General features: G+C 38.0%; 1 protein-coding gene across 1 annotated transcript in view; it reads right to left on the reverse strand.

Annotated features, from left to right (window-relative positions):
• The window catches only part of Tfb1 (transcription factor B1), a 46,670-nt gene that overhangs the window by 14,903 nt on the left and 15,267 nt on the right, over positions 1–16,500 (reverse strand). Inside the window, exons 3-6 of the mRNA XM_067085213.1 lie at positions 14,714–14,800; positions 2,098–2,341; positions 1,793–1,995; positions 1,472–1,528 (exon numbers count right to left, since the gene is read on the reverse strand). Of these exons, the coding sequence (XP_066941314.1) occupies positions 1,472–1,528; positions 1,793–1,995; positions 2,098–2,341; positions 14,714–14,800 (591 nt within the window). The remainder of the gene's footprint in view (positions 1–1,471; positions 1,529–1,792; positions 1,996–2,097; positions 2,342–14,713; positions 14,801–16,500) is intronic.

Raw genomic sequence — 16,500 nt, forward strand, 5'->3', positions numbered from 1 at the left:
ACAGGTGGTTACTGGAGTCATCCTTCCTTATGCTGACGTGACTGAGAAGCTGACATTTTCAGGTAGATCAACACCAGACATGATCTCCTGAAAGTAACTCCTGCCAAATAAGTGATTCTACATGTAAAAGATGAAGGTTACTGTTGTAGGAAAAAATTGTAAATTTTTAATTTGCACTTTTCCCAGAGTAACAGTCTTTTATCATGATCACACCTATAATGTACCCTGCATTTGTCCCTGTTGCCAAAGAAAAAAGTAACACTCCTTACCAAGTGAATGGGAGCAGAAAGATCGTCCAAGCCAGGGATAGCTAAATGGGCCCACCCATACTGATGTGGGAGTGGAGAAACTATGGCTGCAACATTCCAAGAAAGCATAAAAGGCCACAATGTCTTCACAACTTATCCCATGACAAATGCCTTGGAGTAGAAGCAGCAGGGATGGTGGAGGTGGGGACCAAAGCAAGAGCCATGGGAATGACAGGAATTGGTATTGCACTCGCCAGCCTATTATCATCTAGTCAATACATACCCTCTTCAGACTGTGCAAGGGAGAACAGTTGGACAGTATTGATAGAAGCAGCAAGGTCAAGGCAGGCACAAAACTGGGAAGGGATGATACCAGCAGTGTGTTGCCATAAGACAACACATGGAACCTTCTTCCTCCTAAATCCATACGTACTCCATTGAGCAGGCTACCCAGAGACACTCAATACTGATGAATAACCGCAAACACCCATGACCACCTCAAGCCACACGTACACACAGCAGAAGGGTTCATGATCATAGCAGACTTCACAGTAGACATAAACCTATCAAATATTCATGTCCTGGATATCTTCCCTGAGCATGCTTTCCAAGGGAGAAATTCTCATGGAACACCATCCTAACCAGTCTACAAGCAAGCTGAAGTTGTCAACGAGGAAATACCCAAATAAAAAGCTCCAACAAAAGCCACAATGAAGAAATACTCCAGTACATCTACACAGCAGACAGTCAAAGAAAAAGTGAAGCTCCTTACAGATCGAGTGGATGGGTCCCCACCCCCTCACTTGTCTGACAATCATCATCTACCTAGTTATGAAGCTACAGTGTCTATAGCAGCTAAAGATATCAATATAAAAGAAGAAAATTTGTATTCTCATAGGAATAACTTCACTTTGTATGCTAGTTAATCTGAAACTCAGTGGGTAAATGAGCATGAAAAAATTTTCTGCAAGTCAGCTGGGTGGGAGCAGACACTGGAAAAGCAGTATGAACTCTCTTCTACATCAAGTCTAACCACTTCACTGCTTCCCATCCCTACCCCATACTTACTACACTTACTGCTATGTTGTACTATAGAATTAATTTATTCTAGAAATTTTAATCTCCTAATTCTTAGGGGTAAAACTTAAAATAATGATTCATCCTCTGTCTAGTACTGCAATATTTTTTCACACACAAACTTGCACGAGGAATGAACATATTACCTTTTTACTTTTGTGTACTTCTACCTCAGGATCTGCATCACCATTAGGGAAGACCGTCTGTTCTGCAGCTAACCATCTGGGCCAGCTCTCTTCTGTAAGCATGTGCTTTAATAATACCGACACTTAAGTTGGTTAAAACTGCACCAAAGAGAGTTATTATTTGCTAAAAACTATTCTTATGATTCAATATCTAAATTATAACAAAATATTGTACAGATATTGCTCTACAGTTTATATAAAAATTTATGAAATTACAATAACTTTGTTCTGGAGTGATACCCCTGTCCAATCCTATAAAATTCAATATATGGCAATCTCAACTGGTCGGTTGTGTGTCAACAAATAAATACACTTTTCAAGCAAGAGTACTAACCTTTTGATCATAGTGGCATGCATAATATTACTTCCTGCCTTGGCACCTGCAATCCTGATATCACTATCTATCGACATTGGCTTCTCTTCATAAATATCATTTAAGTCATACAAGGGATCAGTTTTAGCTGACTCTACATCTCTGTTCCACTCTGAAAGGAATTTATAAAATTAAAATAGAAAATGGTTTATAAATCCCCAAAAATTACTGCAAATGTGATTTTGAGCCAACACAAGCACAGCACTTGACTTACCTTTGTCATCATATTTTGCACATTCTGAAAACACGTTTTCACTGCTACTGTTTGTATGAACACTGTAATAATGTGACTGAAAGAAACGCGTCCAGAACTCTGCTTCACTCATTCTGTGTGGAACATATTCAGAGTGTTTTTTCTTCACCGCAGGGTACGTCTTGAATACAGCCAGCATTATCTCTGGTGTTATATTATATTGTACTTTTCCGTTGCTCCCGTCAGTTTGCGGTTTAATATCAGCCTGTTGAAAAATATAAATTCATGATTCACTTGAAACTACAGCATATCTATAATTCTCATAAAGATATAACAACCAAGAAAGTGGAAAGCTTTTCACATTTGGAAATTTTAAAACGAAGATTATATTATATCAAGACTTTGAGATCAAATGCGGAAAAAGTGTCAAGTCACCATATTTTCTGACACTAGAAATTCCCACACACATCATTAAACCTTGTCAATCCCACACACATCATTAAACCTAAGAAAACAACTGACAAACAATTCACACCACACTAATCTTACTGTTTTACATGAACCACAGCATTTAATTTATATAATCTTTTCTCTATTCATCTTACAGTCTTCCTTTCATTAGTGTGTAGTTAGTTGGTATATCAGGTTTCCTAATGACATATAAAGACCTGCATCTTACTTTTATTTCCTCTTATTTTTCAGCATGTGCTCTGGCAGTCACCTTTGGAAAGTTACAAAAACTTAATGAGATGCATGTTACACAAGTATATATGTAGGAAGAATCAATTATCAAAAATGTAGAAAACCTTCTTTAATATAGGTGCAGCTGGTGGGTCAAAACCTTCAAGTATATTGACTGTTTGAATTCTGATTGGTCACTGGAAATAATTTCTGATGAATATATTTGGGGTCCCGGAGGTCACGGGGAAAATATTCTAGGTTGTTTGGTTCAGTCAGCTATTGGACTGGAGGTGGGTGTTGACTGGGGCAAATTTTTGTGTAACTGATATTATAGATCACTTCATGGATGGCCATCAGCATCCAGTGTACCCCCTTGTGTCTTCTTTCTCAGCTCTCTCTCTCTCTCTCTCTCTCTCTCTCATGTCAGTGTTTAGTACCAGCTGATTTCTTTTATTTCTCTTTATGAATGGCGGGGAGAAATTCAGTTTCTTTCACTGTGTTGATGCTTGGCTTTTTTACCAATCACATGCCCTGAGAAGTCATACATGTTGGCAGTCAGGTGCTTATAAAGAACACAGAAGTCGATAGACCAGGCACCAGACCACTGATGCCTACAGCTTCTCGAGGCACTCCATATATTGGTAAAGAGCCAAGCATCAACGCACCAACACAGTGAAAGAAACTGAATTTCTCCCCACCACCATAAGGAAAATTATAAGAAATCAGTCACACTAAACAATGACGAGAGAGAGAGAGAGAGAGAGAGAGAGAGAGGTTAATTGGACGCTGACGGCATTGTCACATGGGTGATCTATAATACTAGCCACATCCGTGGAGATATCCCACCTCAACCCCACAACACCAATTAGGCCTAGAACATCACAACGCCTCCAGGACCCATTTCGTCACCAACCCGCAACCAATCAAAATTCAGTCCACTAACCAACCCACCAACAGTAAACCACCCACCTGCTATATATATCTATGTAACATGCATCTCAATTATTATTATTATTATAATTATTATTATTATTATTATTATTATTATTAATGACACAATTTAAAGGAATAAAAATCATATGTTATATCTTGCCATTTTTATTCCTTTAAATGGTGTCATTATTAATGGTAATGACACCATTTAAAGGAATAATAATCATAAGACCTACCTTCAAATTACTCTTTCCTTTCCACAACAACAAACTTGATTTAAGAAATCTTTGTTCATAAACTTTTGATTTAGGCATTAATAATGACACCATTTAAAGGAATAATAATCATAAGACCTACCTTCAAATTACTCTTTCCTTTCCACAACAACAAACTTGATTTAAGAAATCTTTGTTCATAAACTTCTGATTTAGGCTATGAGGGCAGTAACTTAAGTTTCGTATGAATAATGTTTGGGAACCAGCAAAACTTTTTTCCTTCCATTCTGCAATTATAATGGCCCCTCAATTAAGAGCTAACCATTTCACATTCTTTCATATCAACTTTACTGAAGCCAACTTATCTAGCTTGCTCGAAAAGTTCACCCTTTCGTCCCAACTCAACACAATAAAAACAAGTAAAAAATGTGCTGAAGTTTCTTTGGCACAATCGAGTTTTCTGGTGACAGCCTGTTCCTAGGCTGACCAAACCGAAATTGAAAAAATCTACCAAATCAAAATTAAGAAAAGCACCTTTGAGGATCTAGATGAGCCGCAGTGTCACAATCTTGTTATAACTGTCTTTGATTGACATCATTACGACACTCTCGATGTGCTGCAGTATGAAACTCAGCTACAACCAGGCAGTACTCAGTTGCTCCCCAAATGTGGTCAAATGAAGGTGCATCGGTGATGCCTCCAGAATTGGACTCAGCAGTGCCAGACACATGATCCACAGCTAACCTTAACCTTAAATAAAATAAAAAACTACTGAGGCTAGAGGGCTGTAATTTGGTATGTTTGTTTGGTGATTGAAGGGTGTATGATCAATACCAATTTGCAGCCCTCTAGCCTCAGTAGTTTTTAAGAACTGAGGCGGACAGAAAAAGAGCGAATGGACAGACAAAGCCATCTCAATAGTTTTCTTTTACAGAAAACTAAAAATCCATAAGTTCTTTAATCACATCAGGGCATGGTTTCTCCACAAGTCTTAAAATCACTTCACAGACACACATCAAGCATTATTTTGTAATTTGCCTGCCTGAAGTTAAAACTGCTTCCACATTTCACGTATCTGTCTTCTGTATCTGGTTTACTCAATATTTTCCACCATCCTCTGCAATAAAATCCAGGTGCACTTGACTTTAAACATATTCAGTATATGGCCCTGTATCCACTGGCTAGATCAGTGTAGGGGAAGGAAAAAAATAGTAATGTGTCCTGAAGTAGCTGTATTTTCAAGATAAAATCAAGTTTCATATATACTTGCCAAGTAATTACATAGCTATATTTTCCACTCGCGCGGCAGCTAAAATTTGAAGTTCGCAGTAGGAATATTATTGTTTTCGTGTAGGTGACTACCCCGCAAACTACAGGGGAACAATAGGAACAACAAAACAGAAGAGCTCACTTCTTTTATGCTTAAAGTCCATGAGTGGAGGAGGGAGGGCTCTGACCTGTAATTACTTGGTAAGTATATATGAAACTTGATTTTATCATGAAAATACCAAGTAATTACATAGCTGAATCCCACATTGATAGGAGGTGGGATATATGGACATATTCTATTCCAAAAGCAGTCAGGTATGAAGATGAATTTGAAACAAAATCTGTTAGAACTGACAAAATGCTTGTTGTTTCCTTACCTGGTAAGAGAGCTACTGCAGGTGATTACTGCCTCTAGTTGTTGCTTTTCTTGACCTGTAGTGACTTAGCAAAATTGCTGTGAGAAGTGTCTACTTTTAAGTGGGGGCTTTGGAGTAAAAGAGTCTTCTGAATACCCGCAAAGCATATGAGAAAAAACTGCCCTTGCCCTCGGCGCAGTAGCAAAAGATAAAAAAGGACCAGACAATGCTGTCACCTACACCAAAAAAGAAATGTCTAAAAACCATCATACAACAAGTAAAGACTGGTCAGCAACTCCAGGTAACAGTAGTCCCCAGGCTCCCCAAAAGAACTCAACACCCTAATTTCAAGGCGAAGAAGTTACAGATAGGATGGAATGCTGTCTATGCTTCTTCCCCCATCATCATGCCAGCCGCCAATAACAGAACTAATGTACTGCAATTTTCGAGGACCGTTTCTATTTCCTTCAAATAATGGGTAGCAAAAATGGAGTTACACTTCCGGTAAGTCAACTGGAGGATAGCTGAAAGTGACATTTTATGCCTGAAAGCATATGAAGTGGCGACAGCCCTGATTGTGTGCTTTCACCTTAAAGGTAGGCAGGATGTCCTCTTGGATTTGTGAGTGCACCTCCGTAATACGGTTTCTGAGAAAAAATGACAACGCATTTTTAGACAGAGGTCACGAGGGATTTTTGACGGAGCACCAGAGGTTATTGGCAGGATCTTTGATACTCTTGGTTCTGTCTATGTAGTACCTAAGCACCCTGACCGGGCAAAGGACATTTTCCTCCTCTTCTGGTCCACGAATGTCCATCAGGTTCTTAATGGAGAACGAGCACCTAGCATAAAGGTACAAACTGCGTCTTCATAAAGCAAAAACCAATATGCTTGTTGATGGCCTGAAGTTCGCTTACTCATTTTGCAGTGGCCAAGGCTACAAGGAAGAGGGTTTTCTTCGTTAGGTTCTTAGATGTGGAACGGAGAGGCTCAAAAGCAGGTCCCGTTAACCAATGAAGAACTACATCTAAGTTCAATGATACGGAGTCAGTTATTGCCTACAGAATCAGACGAGGGGGCAACTGTCCATGGGCAAACCCCACCGACCTCCTTTGGACCTCTGGTATGTGTCTTCCCAGGGAGTGTGATGGGGACCTTCGTCTGGGAGAATCGGCAAGACAAACAGCCACCTCCTCCACTGGCACAACACTTTGCACTTGATCCATTAGGACCTTAAGGGACTCACCTAACTTAGACACTGTGCTGACCACAAGTTCGAATTTGCGGTCAAACTTACTCTTGAGGCTGGCCATGACATCGGGTTCAGAAGCATGAGAGCTGGGTAGGAGTTGATGGCAAAATGTTAGGACTAAGGATGGGGAATAAGGAATGTTACAGTCCTCAACAGAAAGAATAGTAGCAGGTTCTACATTAGTAGCAGGTTCTAAATTATGAGCCCTACTCTAGGCTCTAGAGGCTGCCTTCTAATTTTCCGAGTGAGATTTAAAAAAATTCCACTGCTTTTCATCCCATCCTTTACATTTCTCACAAGTAAGATCCTTTGAGCACTCTTGTCCTCTACATTTAGCACAGATCGTACGGCTATCGTAAGTCACCTTAGTCATGCGGGTCTTGCAACCTTCCCTACAATATCTAATGCTGGGGAGGACTGCACTCCTGAACTAACTAAACTCAGTTGAAAAGCTACCAGAACAGAGAGTACATCACCAAATCCTGAGAAAAGACAATGAAAAACTTGAAACAACGCTACCAAAAACATTCGACGTTGCATCAAAAGCTAGCAGAAAAGAAGTGAGCTCTTCTGTTTTGTTGTGCCTATTGTTCCCTGACAGTGGGCGGGGTAGTCACCTACACAAAAACAATAGTATCATTACCATAAACTTCAAATTTTAGCTGCCATGTGAGTGGAAAAGTATAGCTATGAAATTATTTGTTAAGTTACTTATATGAAATTTTTTTTTATGACTAGAAGTTGTCACAGACATCTGAAATCTTAAGCCAATGTTCATTTCCAGACAACAGTTGCAAGACTTACTTTCTAATATGTGGCCTCAGACTAAGTATTCATCCAGCCTTTTTTTGTTATAATAATACTGTGGTAGACCGGCAGCAGTTCCACTGTAACACCTACAGCAATGTGCCTTCTCCAACTTAACACTGATAATTGGCCTCAGTTTATGACAAAGTTCATGCCTATAAGGATGGTGATGGGCTGCTTTACATCTCTGAAGCTTGGCTTCCTCTTTCTTTCCCGCCTCTGAAATAGTCCTTTTCAAAAGTCTGGTACTGATATCAATCAGTCTAGTCTGAATTTGAAAATCTGCTCTTGCTGATGTTGATGTGTCAGTGAAATTTTTAATCGTATCTTTGCAAAAACATCAGCTGCTGGCTTGTCGGGGGATTCAGCCACTCCACCAAAAATTCTTACTGCAAAGTTCGTACTGACTTCTTAGCAACTCAGCCCCTAACTGCAGCAAAAGACTTAGCTTTGGGATTGTCCTTTGGTCACAGTTGCATAAGCTTCCTCACTTTTTGTCTACAGTTGCATACGCTTCCTCACTTTTTGTCTGGAAGATATCTATACTCAAAAGGTTGCCACACTGATTATGTTTATGCATCCAGTCCATTAGTATATCTTCCATCCTATTAAGGGCAGGACACTGCAGTGTACATTTTCTTGGCAGATGAACCTGGGCAATGCTAGCCTTAATCTTGTCTTTAGCCACATGAATCATTTGTAGTGTAAGTCCAGAAATGACATTATCTCTCACATCATGACAGCAAAAATTTTTAGTTTACTCTTCCACGGACAAAACCTTGCAAGGCTTTCTGAGCAACACTGGAGGCTGGGGATCTGGAGACAATCTCTGACAGACATTTTGCAAAATACAGTAACACAAATCACTGCAATTCAAAATAAACTGAGCCTTCCTGCCTTTTACTGTTGGTGGCTGGTGAATACTGAGCATCATGGGAAGTGCCTTGTGAATTTAAAGTGCAGATCTGATAAGAACCTAGTCCATAAAATTACTACATTATTTTAAATCATCTTTTGCAATTGAGATATGACCTGTTAACATTCAGTGCCTCTGCACTGTACCATACTCTGTTAATTATACCTTAGTTTAACCAGACCACCGAGTTGATTAACAGCTCTCCTAGGGCTGGCCCAAAGGATTAGATTTATTTTGCGTGGCTAAAGAACCAACTGGTTACCTAGCAACGGGACCTACAGCTTATTGTGAAATCCAAACCACGTTATACCAAGAAATGAATTTCTATCACCAGATATAAATTCTTCTAATTCTTCACTGGCTGGCCAGAGAATCGAACGCGGCCCTAGGAGAGTGCTAGTCGAGTAAGATAAAGACCCATCCAATGAAGAACTAAAAACCATACTCTGTTATCAAATATAGATATAAGGAGTGGCTGTGCTTTTCTAACTGCTTTCTATCTCTTTTATCATCTCAAAATCACCTCAATCTTTGAAACCTTGACTTACTGCTAAACCATTGGGCCCCCTATCTCTCATCAACTTAATCATTTGTAATATAATCATCTAACCACACTCTATATAATAATCTAACAACAATCTATTAAGGCTCTTAACATTCTGTAGTCCCACCTCCTCTTATCTGGATTCAGGCTTTGTAAATTAATCAATTTTTGCTCTATTTACCTCCTACAACTACCCTTATTAACCAGTAGTCTTGCAATACCTACTTCAATATGGCATGTCCAAAAAGTAACCGATGTTCTGCCCACAAATATCCTGTCATTGCATGCTGGCGACCCAATTGTCTTTCCCCTTTTGTTTTCCTTTAATATTTCTAGCATCAAAATTCTCTTATTTCATATATATTTTGAACTCATAAGCATCTCTTGTGACACTAGCCATTCACTACAACCCATTAATCAAAAGATATTTGAACCATTGTTTAGGAAGGAGGACAAGTGAGACATTCCTCTAAAGAAAGAGGAATTGTAACCTACGAGGCAGAAGTATTCATAAGTTGGCCGCCTGGCAGCATTGCAGTCTGAAGCAGGGTACTCAAGTAGCTGTAACAGCATTAGGCAAAGGTAATAAGTTGTCCTCTGCAAAGAAAATGGTCTCTGTAATCCCAGGCATTCAACTAACTGGGGCTGTTGAATTATACATTTCCTTTTGATGCTGATGGAGAGAGGGAAAGGGTCAATAGGTCGATATAGAAGCTCCATCTGCACCACCTCCCTGTACAATCTGTCCTGCCACTACTATCAATACCAGCAAAAGAACATCCAAAGTGTTTGTGTGTTACCAAGTTGAAACTGGGAGAAAGTGGTTTATTACCTACACATTCTTACCCTTAGGATACCTGTAATTCCATACTAACTAAATGCAACAGAGGCAGGGATTACTCAGAGGTCCTGGCTTTTTCCTGAACTGTCAAATCCTCCTTAGAAACACCTGCATAAGCCCTTGATAAGACATCAAGGACTTATGTTCCCAAAGACCACGCCCTTCTTTATTCCCATATTTAAAAACATTCATTATGCAGAGGAGTGTGATGATCTTCAAAAAGTAGAACCTCACAGCTCAAAATGGCACAAAGTAAGGAGTCTTCCAAGGCTGATGGTAAAGCATGTATTGTGAAGAGTGTCATGTCATTGTTTGACCTCTTTATTAGTTTTCATAACATTGATGAAAATAACAAGTGAAAGGCCAATCAGGGACCTTTTTTCTAAGTGAATCAAGAAGTCCAACCAGACTTTTTTAGGATGCTAGCATCAATACGAACAGCATCTTCACTGTCAAGTTTTGAATGGAAGCCTGTCAAAGATGAGACTTGGAAAAACTCCTTAGGACCAGGGACAAGTCCATGACAGCTTCATTGCTGATCCAGGTACAGAATGTGCAAGGAGGCAGTTAAGAACCATCTATTTTTCAGCCACTTCTGAAGCTCTAAAGGAAAACAATAAAAAAGCTAACTAGTTCAACAAGCTGGCAGAACAACTTTACTTTGAATCTCAGGAGGATGAAAAAGTCCACAATCCTCCCAACACTTGAAAATCAACGTGCATAGTTAATGATCCCGTTTTGAACCCACTAATCCCACTTTCCGTAAGGCATATTGGCAGCAGACATTTTTCCTCCAAAAACCCCTCTCTTTAATGTGTACAACCATCATCGACCACATAGTTAAACTGTATTATTTCAGCCTGTCACCGAATAAGTTTGGGGTGGGGCTGTTTCAAAGCAGTTATTCTCTCTGGAGACTTGGGGCAGACCAAGACCAGACACCTAATAGATTGAAGATTAATGTTTGTTTGGGATGAGAATCAACAGGTGTTCTTCTAAATCTCCAACTTAAGTAAAAAATGAATTGAGGACAGATGTAAACTTTATCTACCCTCCCTGGAACTCAGAAAGCAGCATTATCCAGTTGAAAACAAAATAGCCATCTTGTGACCCTCAAAATCACATTTCCTTAACTACACCATTAAATAATATTAACTAAGGATGACTCCTTCAGTGCTCCCCTCAAGATAGGAGAAACTTAGGAATGATTGGGACCCTGGCCTTTGGGCCAAAGCTCTTCACAATGATCTACAATAGTTTTTTTGGTTTAAATGGCAGTGGACATTTCAGACATCAAAGATTTTACTGCTTAGTAGTTTAAAGGCAATGTTTTTTAAAGGGGTTAATTGGAAATACATTTGTATTTAATACTGTATTTATACCACCATTTTTATGGACCTATTTAGATATGTATTTAAATTTTATCATGCTATCTTTAGGCTTATAAATCTCTAAATACCATTTGAATACAGGGGGCTGGTTTTGGAGGTGGGACTCCTGGCTTTGTCCCCCACAAGAATGCAATTTTTTTAAAGTCAGTCCCCAAGGAAGAGCAGATATCTCATATAAAGTATATTATCAAAGCCTATCCTATTTTACTTTTAGTGTGGAATGCATGAACTTCTGGGGTAAACCTAAATAAAAATCTTTGAATGGTCAACTCTCAAAACTGCCATTGGTTTTGCCTTTCAAGCTTTGTACATGATTTTCAAAAATACTTTCTTGATTTGACCAAGCCAGTTTGGGAGACATGGATGAACCAAAATGTGTGTGGTGGTCTGTCATATGTTTTTATACAGTAAGGGTCTCTTATTTGGGCTTTCAGTGTGTTGGGGTGGGGACTCAGCGTGGCTGCCCAGTTTCTCTTTGGATATGCTGTCCCATTCTGTAAGCGGGAAAATTGCCCATTAGGTGGTATTTTTCACTGAGCATGTGGACTGGTTTACTTATGGATATTTTCATGACTTCTCACTTTTTATGATAAAACTACTTAAAATACTCAGGTATAAGCATTTTCATGGATCGGGCTTGCTGTTGGACAAACCAAAATAGACACCAGGGTGTTTTTAAGGGTCTTAAGTATTTGATTCAAATAATAGGGGGTTTGGTATGCATAATGTAAACTTATCAGGGGTTTACGATATGGTTTTCCCACGATTTTTAGGTAAACGAAGCAATTAAGCAAACAAAAAATTAAATAAGTTCTGAAAAAGATCTAGCAGTCATTTTGTGCTTTTATCAGGATTTTCCTCTCCTTACAATATTAATTTCAACAGAGACTCCATGGCCACATTCTAAAGTGTGAAGCTATGACAGTATAGCTGTACTTTTAAACACAAGGCAAAGCTAAATGGCATATGGCATGATGAGCCATTTGCTTTTTCAAGAGTCATGAAGAACATTTTTGGAAAAACCCAGCACCAGGCTCTTCCTCCCCCTCTATGGCATGTTGCTATCTTTAGAGGGGAGAGAAAAAATTTTCTAAATGGATAAGCTGCCAACCCTTTGCATTGTCAACAATAGACCAGAACAAATCAGAGGAGGGTTGAACTACTGGATGCTTCTAATAAAGCTGGAAATACTGGCTTCAAGAACAGTTCTGACATTATTTAACTTTAAATGCAGCTGTTACTGTGAAATATTGAATCTATTTCATCACAGATTCTTTAAGTTACACTGATCAAGAGCACAGACTCAAAAAGCATGTTTTTAAGCAAGAAAGATTCTCCATCGATGCCCTTCCTTGTTATCTCATTTAAAACAAGAATTTGATGAGATCTCAAGAACCATCTGATTCAATTACATCAATGAACCATCATTTGACTTTGAAAGGTCAGGTTAAAAAATAGCAAAGAAGACCTGCAGACAGTGTCATGGCTTTTGAATGACTGTGGACATTCAAAACTCTTAACAAGATAACACTAGTTAAGAAAAATGTTCTCTTAAATATAATACTACATTGTCATCATGGCCAGTTGAACTGTTTTCTTTGCAAGGGACTTATTCATCTCCCAAAGAGGGCTTGTTAGATATAAATTTGAACAACAGGTGTTATGAGTGGCAGATAATCATATAGGTAGCATTAGTGTTTGTTTAGTCATTGATGTTAATAACTGCAAACAATTTGCCAATTAATAAATCTTCATTACTAAAACTTATTCTTCCAGCAATATTAGGCCACCAATAACTGTGTCTGATGGAAGATATCACAATGGTATTTCTCAGATTTTTAAATAATAATGAAAATCTCCAAACTGGTGAAGACATTTGTGTAAGTTCCGTGCTCAGTCAAGGCTTCAAAAGCCAGTGGGCTTTCTTCCACCACATCACAGCTGTCGATTCATTCCAAAACTAATAGAATTCCTATAAAAGGAATAATTCAAAAATATTTGTAAAATACTTCAAACCAAAATAAGCTAAAGGAACAATTCCCAATTATTTAAGCTATTCAAGAGCCATACATTTACCACAATGTATCAAACAAAAATAATAATAAAACTCAATTCAAATTTCAAAAACATCACAAATGTTCCCTAAATAAAAAGTTTATAATAAAAGACTATCAAATGGGTTCAGTGTTTTTCCAAGACATCTCTCCTCCTGAAGGTGGTTCCAACAAGCTCTCAGTCCTGGAACAAAAACATCTGAGTTCAATTCAGTCTTCTGATTCCCTAAGACAAATGCTGAAGATTAGTGGTGCTCAGATCCACTAACAATATTATCTGAACATCAGGTTCATAATAAAACTATGAAGATCAACCAAAGATGCTGAACACCAATTCAGATGAAGAGGGATTAAAAGCAATCTCTTATGGAGAATTCCCACTCCCACCTAGGAACAGTACTTCCCCTGCCTTGGGTGAGAGCCCAGGTGATGGCGATATTCTTCAGTGGAACTGTTTTGGTCCAAGCCCGTTACAGAAGAGATTTGATAAAGTTTTAATGCCCATCCTGTGAGCCGGGATGCAATTAGTACCAACAGGAAACAATGTTAGGCAACTCTGTTTATAACCTGGACTAAATTATTCAATATTTAAAGTCACATATAGCATATGGTGATCGTGCCCATGGATTGGGTGCTGCAATTATTATTAATAAACTCTACAGCACTCCAGTTTGCCAATTAAATACAACAGGTAATGAAGTGCTATCGCATTTCTGTCATTTTTGAAAGAGGATAACAAACTGTTACAAAGAACTTACATGACAAATGGATTTTAAATTGGCAGATATTCAGTTCGTTAATTTAAACTTTACTCCTTTACTTTTTGGTCAACTTTTTAATCCCTTCAATCCCCTTTGGGTATCCGGTTTAATATAATTCACAACATTCATGATTAGTTCACATTTAAATAGTGAATACACATTATTCATCACTCAAGTTCTTCAACGATACCATAGATAATCATTTTCTGCACTGGACCTTAGTATTTCTTCAATGGCTTCAAACCTTGATTTTTAATTGGTCTGTTATAAGGTTAAATGGAAGGTCTGTTACATCCATTGAAATATGCTCTGAATGCTCCATCTAAACAGTTTTACCTTAGTGGAAGGTAAAGAGCACGCAGACAGGAAAATAAAGTGTCAATCTACATCAGGAAGTTTAGCCCCATTCTCATCTAGATGCCTATGATTACTTTATTGAATCTACTTTCCAGTTTAGCTCGATTCCAAATGGATGGCAAACCTCGTAGACCTGCAGTTCCCTGGTGGAATCAACATGGTAAGAGCAAATGACTTCAAGCCATCACAAGTTTAAAAATGTGATGCACTGGTCTGGTTAAACAACTTTATAACAATACCTACAGCTATCAAAAACTTACAAGAAAAGCTCCTGATATTCCAACATCTTGATTTGGAATAAACTCCATGACCCCACTGGACAGCTGGTCTGGCTTCCAAAAAGGAAACTGAGATAATAATTTGTAGCGTCACCAAGTCCTTTATACAATTAAAGTTGTTCACTTTTAATCCAGCAGAGTTTCTTTTGTACCAAGTCATCAGGAGGCAAGCGTTTTCTCTTGTCCAGCCCTAACAATTGGGTCAGAATTTCAAACAATAGGAATTCAGAAATGTGACATCTGCAAGTTTGAAAAAATCAACCATACAATCTACAAATTTTACAGTTACTTGTTAAGGATCCTCAAATAATCCACAGCTTCCAAAAAGGGGAGAACACAATCATTTAAAAAATGCTGAAACAGCATGCAGACATTATCTAAACTGTTAAGCTGCAAAATGACCCATATTGATATAACAAATGGAACATCTATCTTAAGAGCTAGATAAATCAATAAGATTGGTCCCAGTTAAAATGCACTAAATAAAATTCTTGCATTAACAGCTTTAACCAATGGCTCTAAATAATAAGAGGTAAGTTGATGGAAAAATGATAAATACTAGACTTTTGTAAACCTGGAATCACAAATATTACTATCGCCATTTAAATTTGGTTGGCCAAACAAATAATCCTCCACCAAAAATATTTGAGTCTAATAGCCAAATCCAGCAAGGATTGCCAAAGTGTCAGACCATTGGCATAAAAAATTTTCAAAATAATTAAGCCACAAATTAACTACATACTATAGCATCTTTACCTGTTGCTAGATGGGCATATGTGGAAGAATGGTCAAGAATACATTCCTTTTTATCAGAGAACTTTTAAAGAATGATAAATTATTTTGTAACCTATTTATACAGGAGGGAACAGTTCCTCTTTGAAGCATTTAAGTGTATGCACTTTTTCAAAAAGTGGCAATAAAAAGAATTTGATTTTTCTAACATCCTCGCCCCTGTTAATCTTTCTTTTTATGTCGAGTGACCTTGTATTTATCTAGGATATGCTTCCTTGAATCATCTGAAAAACAAAATTTCTACCTGGGTCTAGTAAAACACATACCTTACTAAGTGGGCTGGACAAAGATGGTTTGATGATTCTCTCTTCAAAAACAGTTGCAGTAAGATTCACAGTTCCTGTGGAAAATTCTACACAATTTAAAAGATCCTTCCTGCCAAGTGAAGTTAAATTACTAAAGGATGACTAAAACAACAATTAACAACACCATTCTATCTTTAAAGTTTAGGGTTAAACAATCTATGAATATTTTCAGGTTGTCTCCATGGATTTAGTTGGGGGGCTGATAAGATAATCCCCTGAGGTCCTTGCTCAAAGTGTCATCTAAGTTTGACTTGGCCAGAATTTTCCTCAGCCAAAACCAAGCTAGACAACATGTATATCACAACAGAGGGTTATCCCAAACTGACTTAATGAGTCCAGAGAATCAGTGCTACTGGATGACAGATTATGAAAGATTTTTAAAAGCAATGATGACACTGAAAGTTTAACAATACATGGCTAGAATGAAAAGTGCTACAAATCCACTCCTTTCAAGCATTTTACCTAACAGACTCTGATTTTTCTGGTACAAGAGCTTTATCTCCATTACCATAATTAACTGAATGAGGAAACAAGAATAAACAACGAGCACCTGGGTTCATGTAAAACTAATAGGAAAAATTACTAATCCTCCATGGCTTATCCAAACAGCATTAATAAATGTTTAACAAAGGACTTTTAACTTGCAAAATTCACAATGTAATGTTACAAATA

The sequence above is a fragment of the Macrobrachium rosenbergii genome, chromosome 42, assembly GCF_040412425.1.
Source record: "Macrobrachium rosenbergii isolate ZJJX-2024 chromosome 42, ASM4041242v1, whole genome shotgun sequence".
NCBI classification, from domain to species: Eukaryota; Metazoa; Arthropoda; class Malacostraca; order Decapoda; family Palaemonidae; genus Macrobrachium; species Macrobrachium rosenbergii.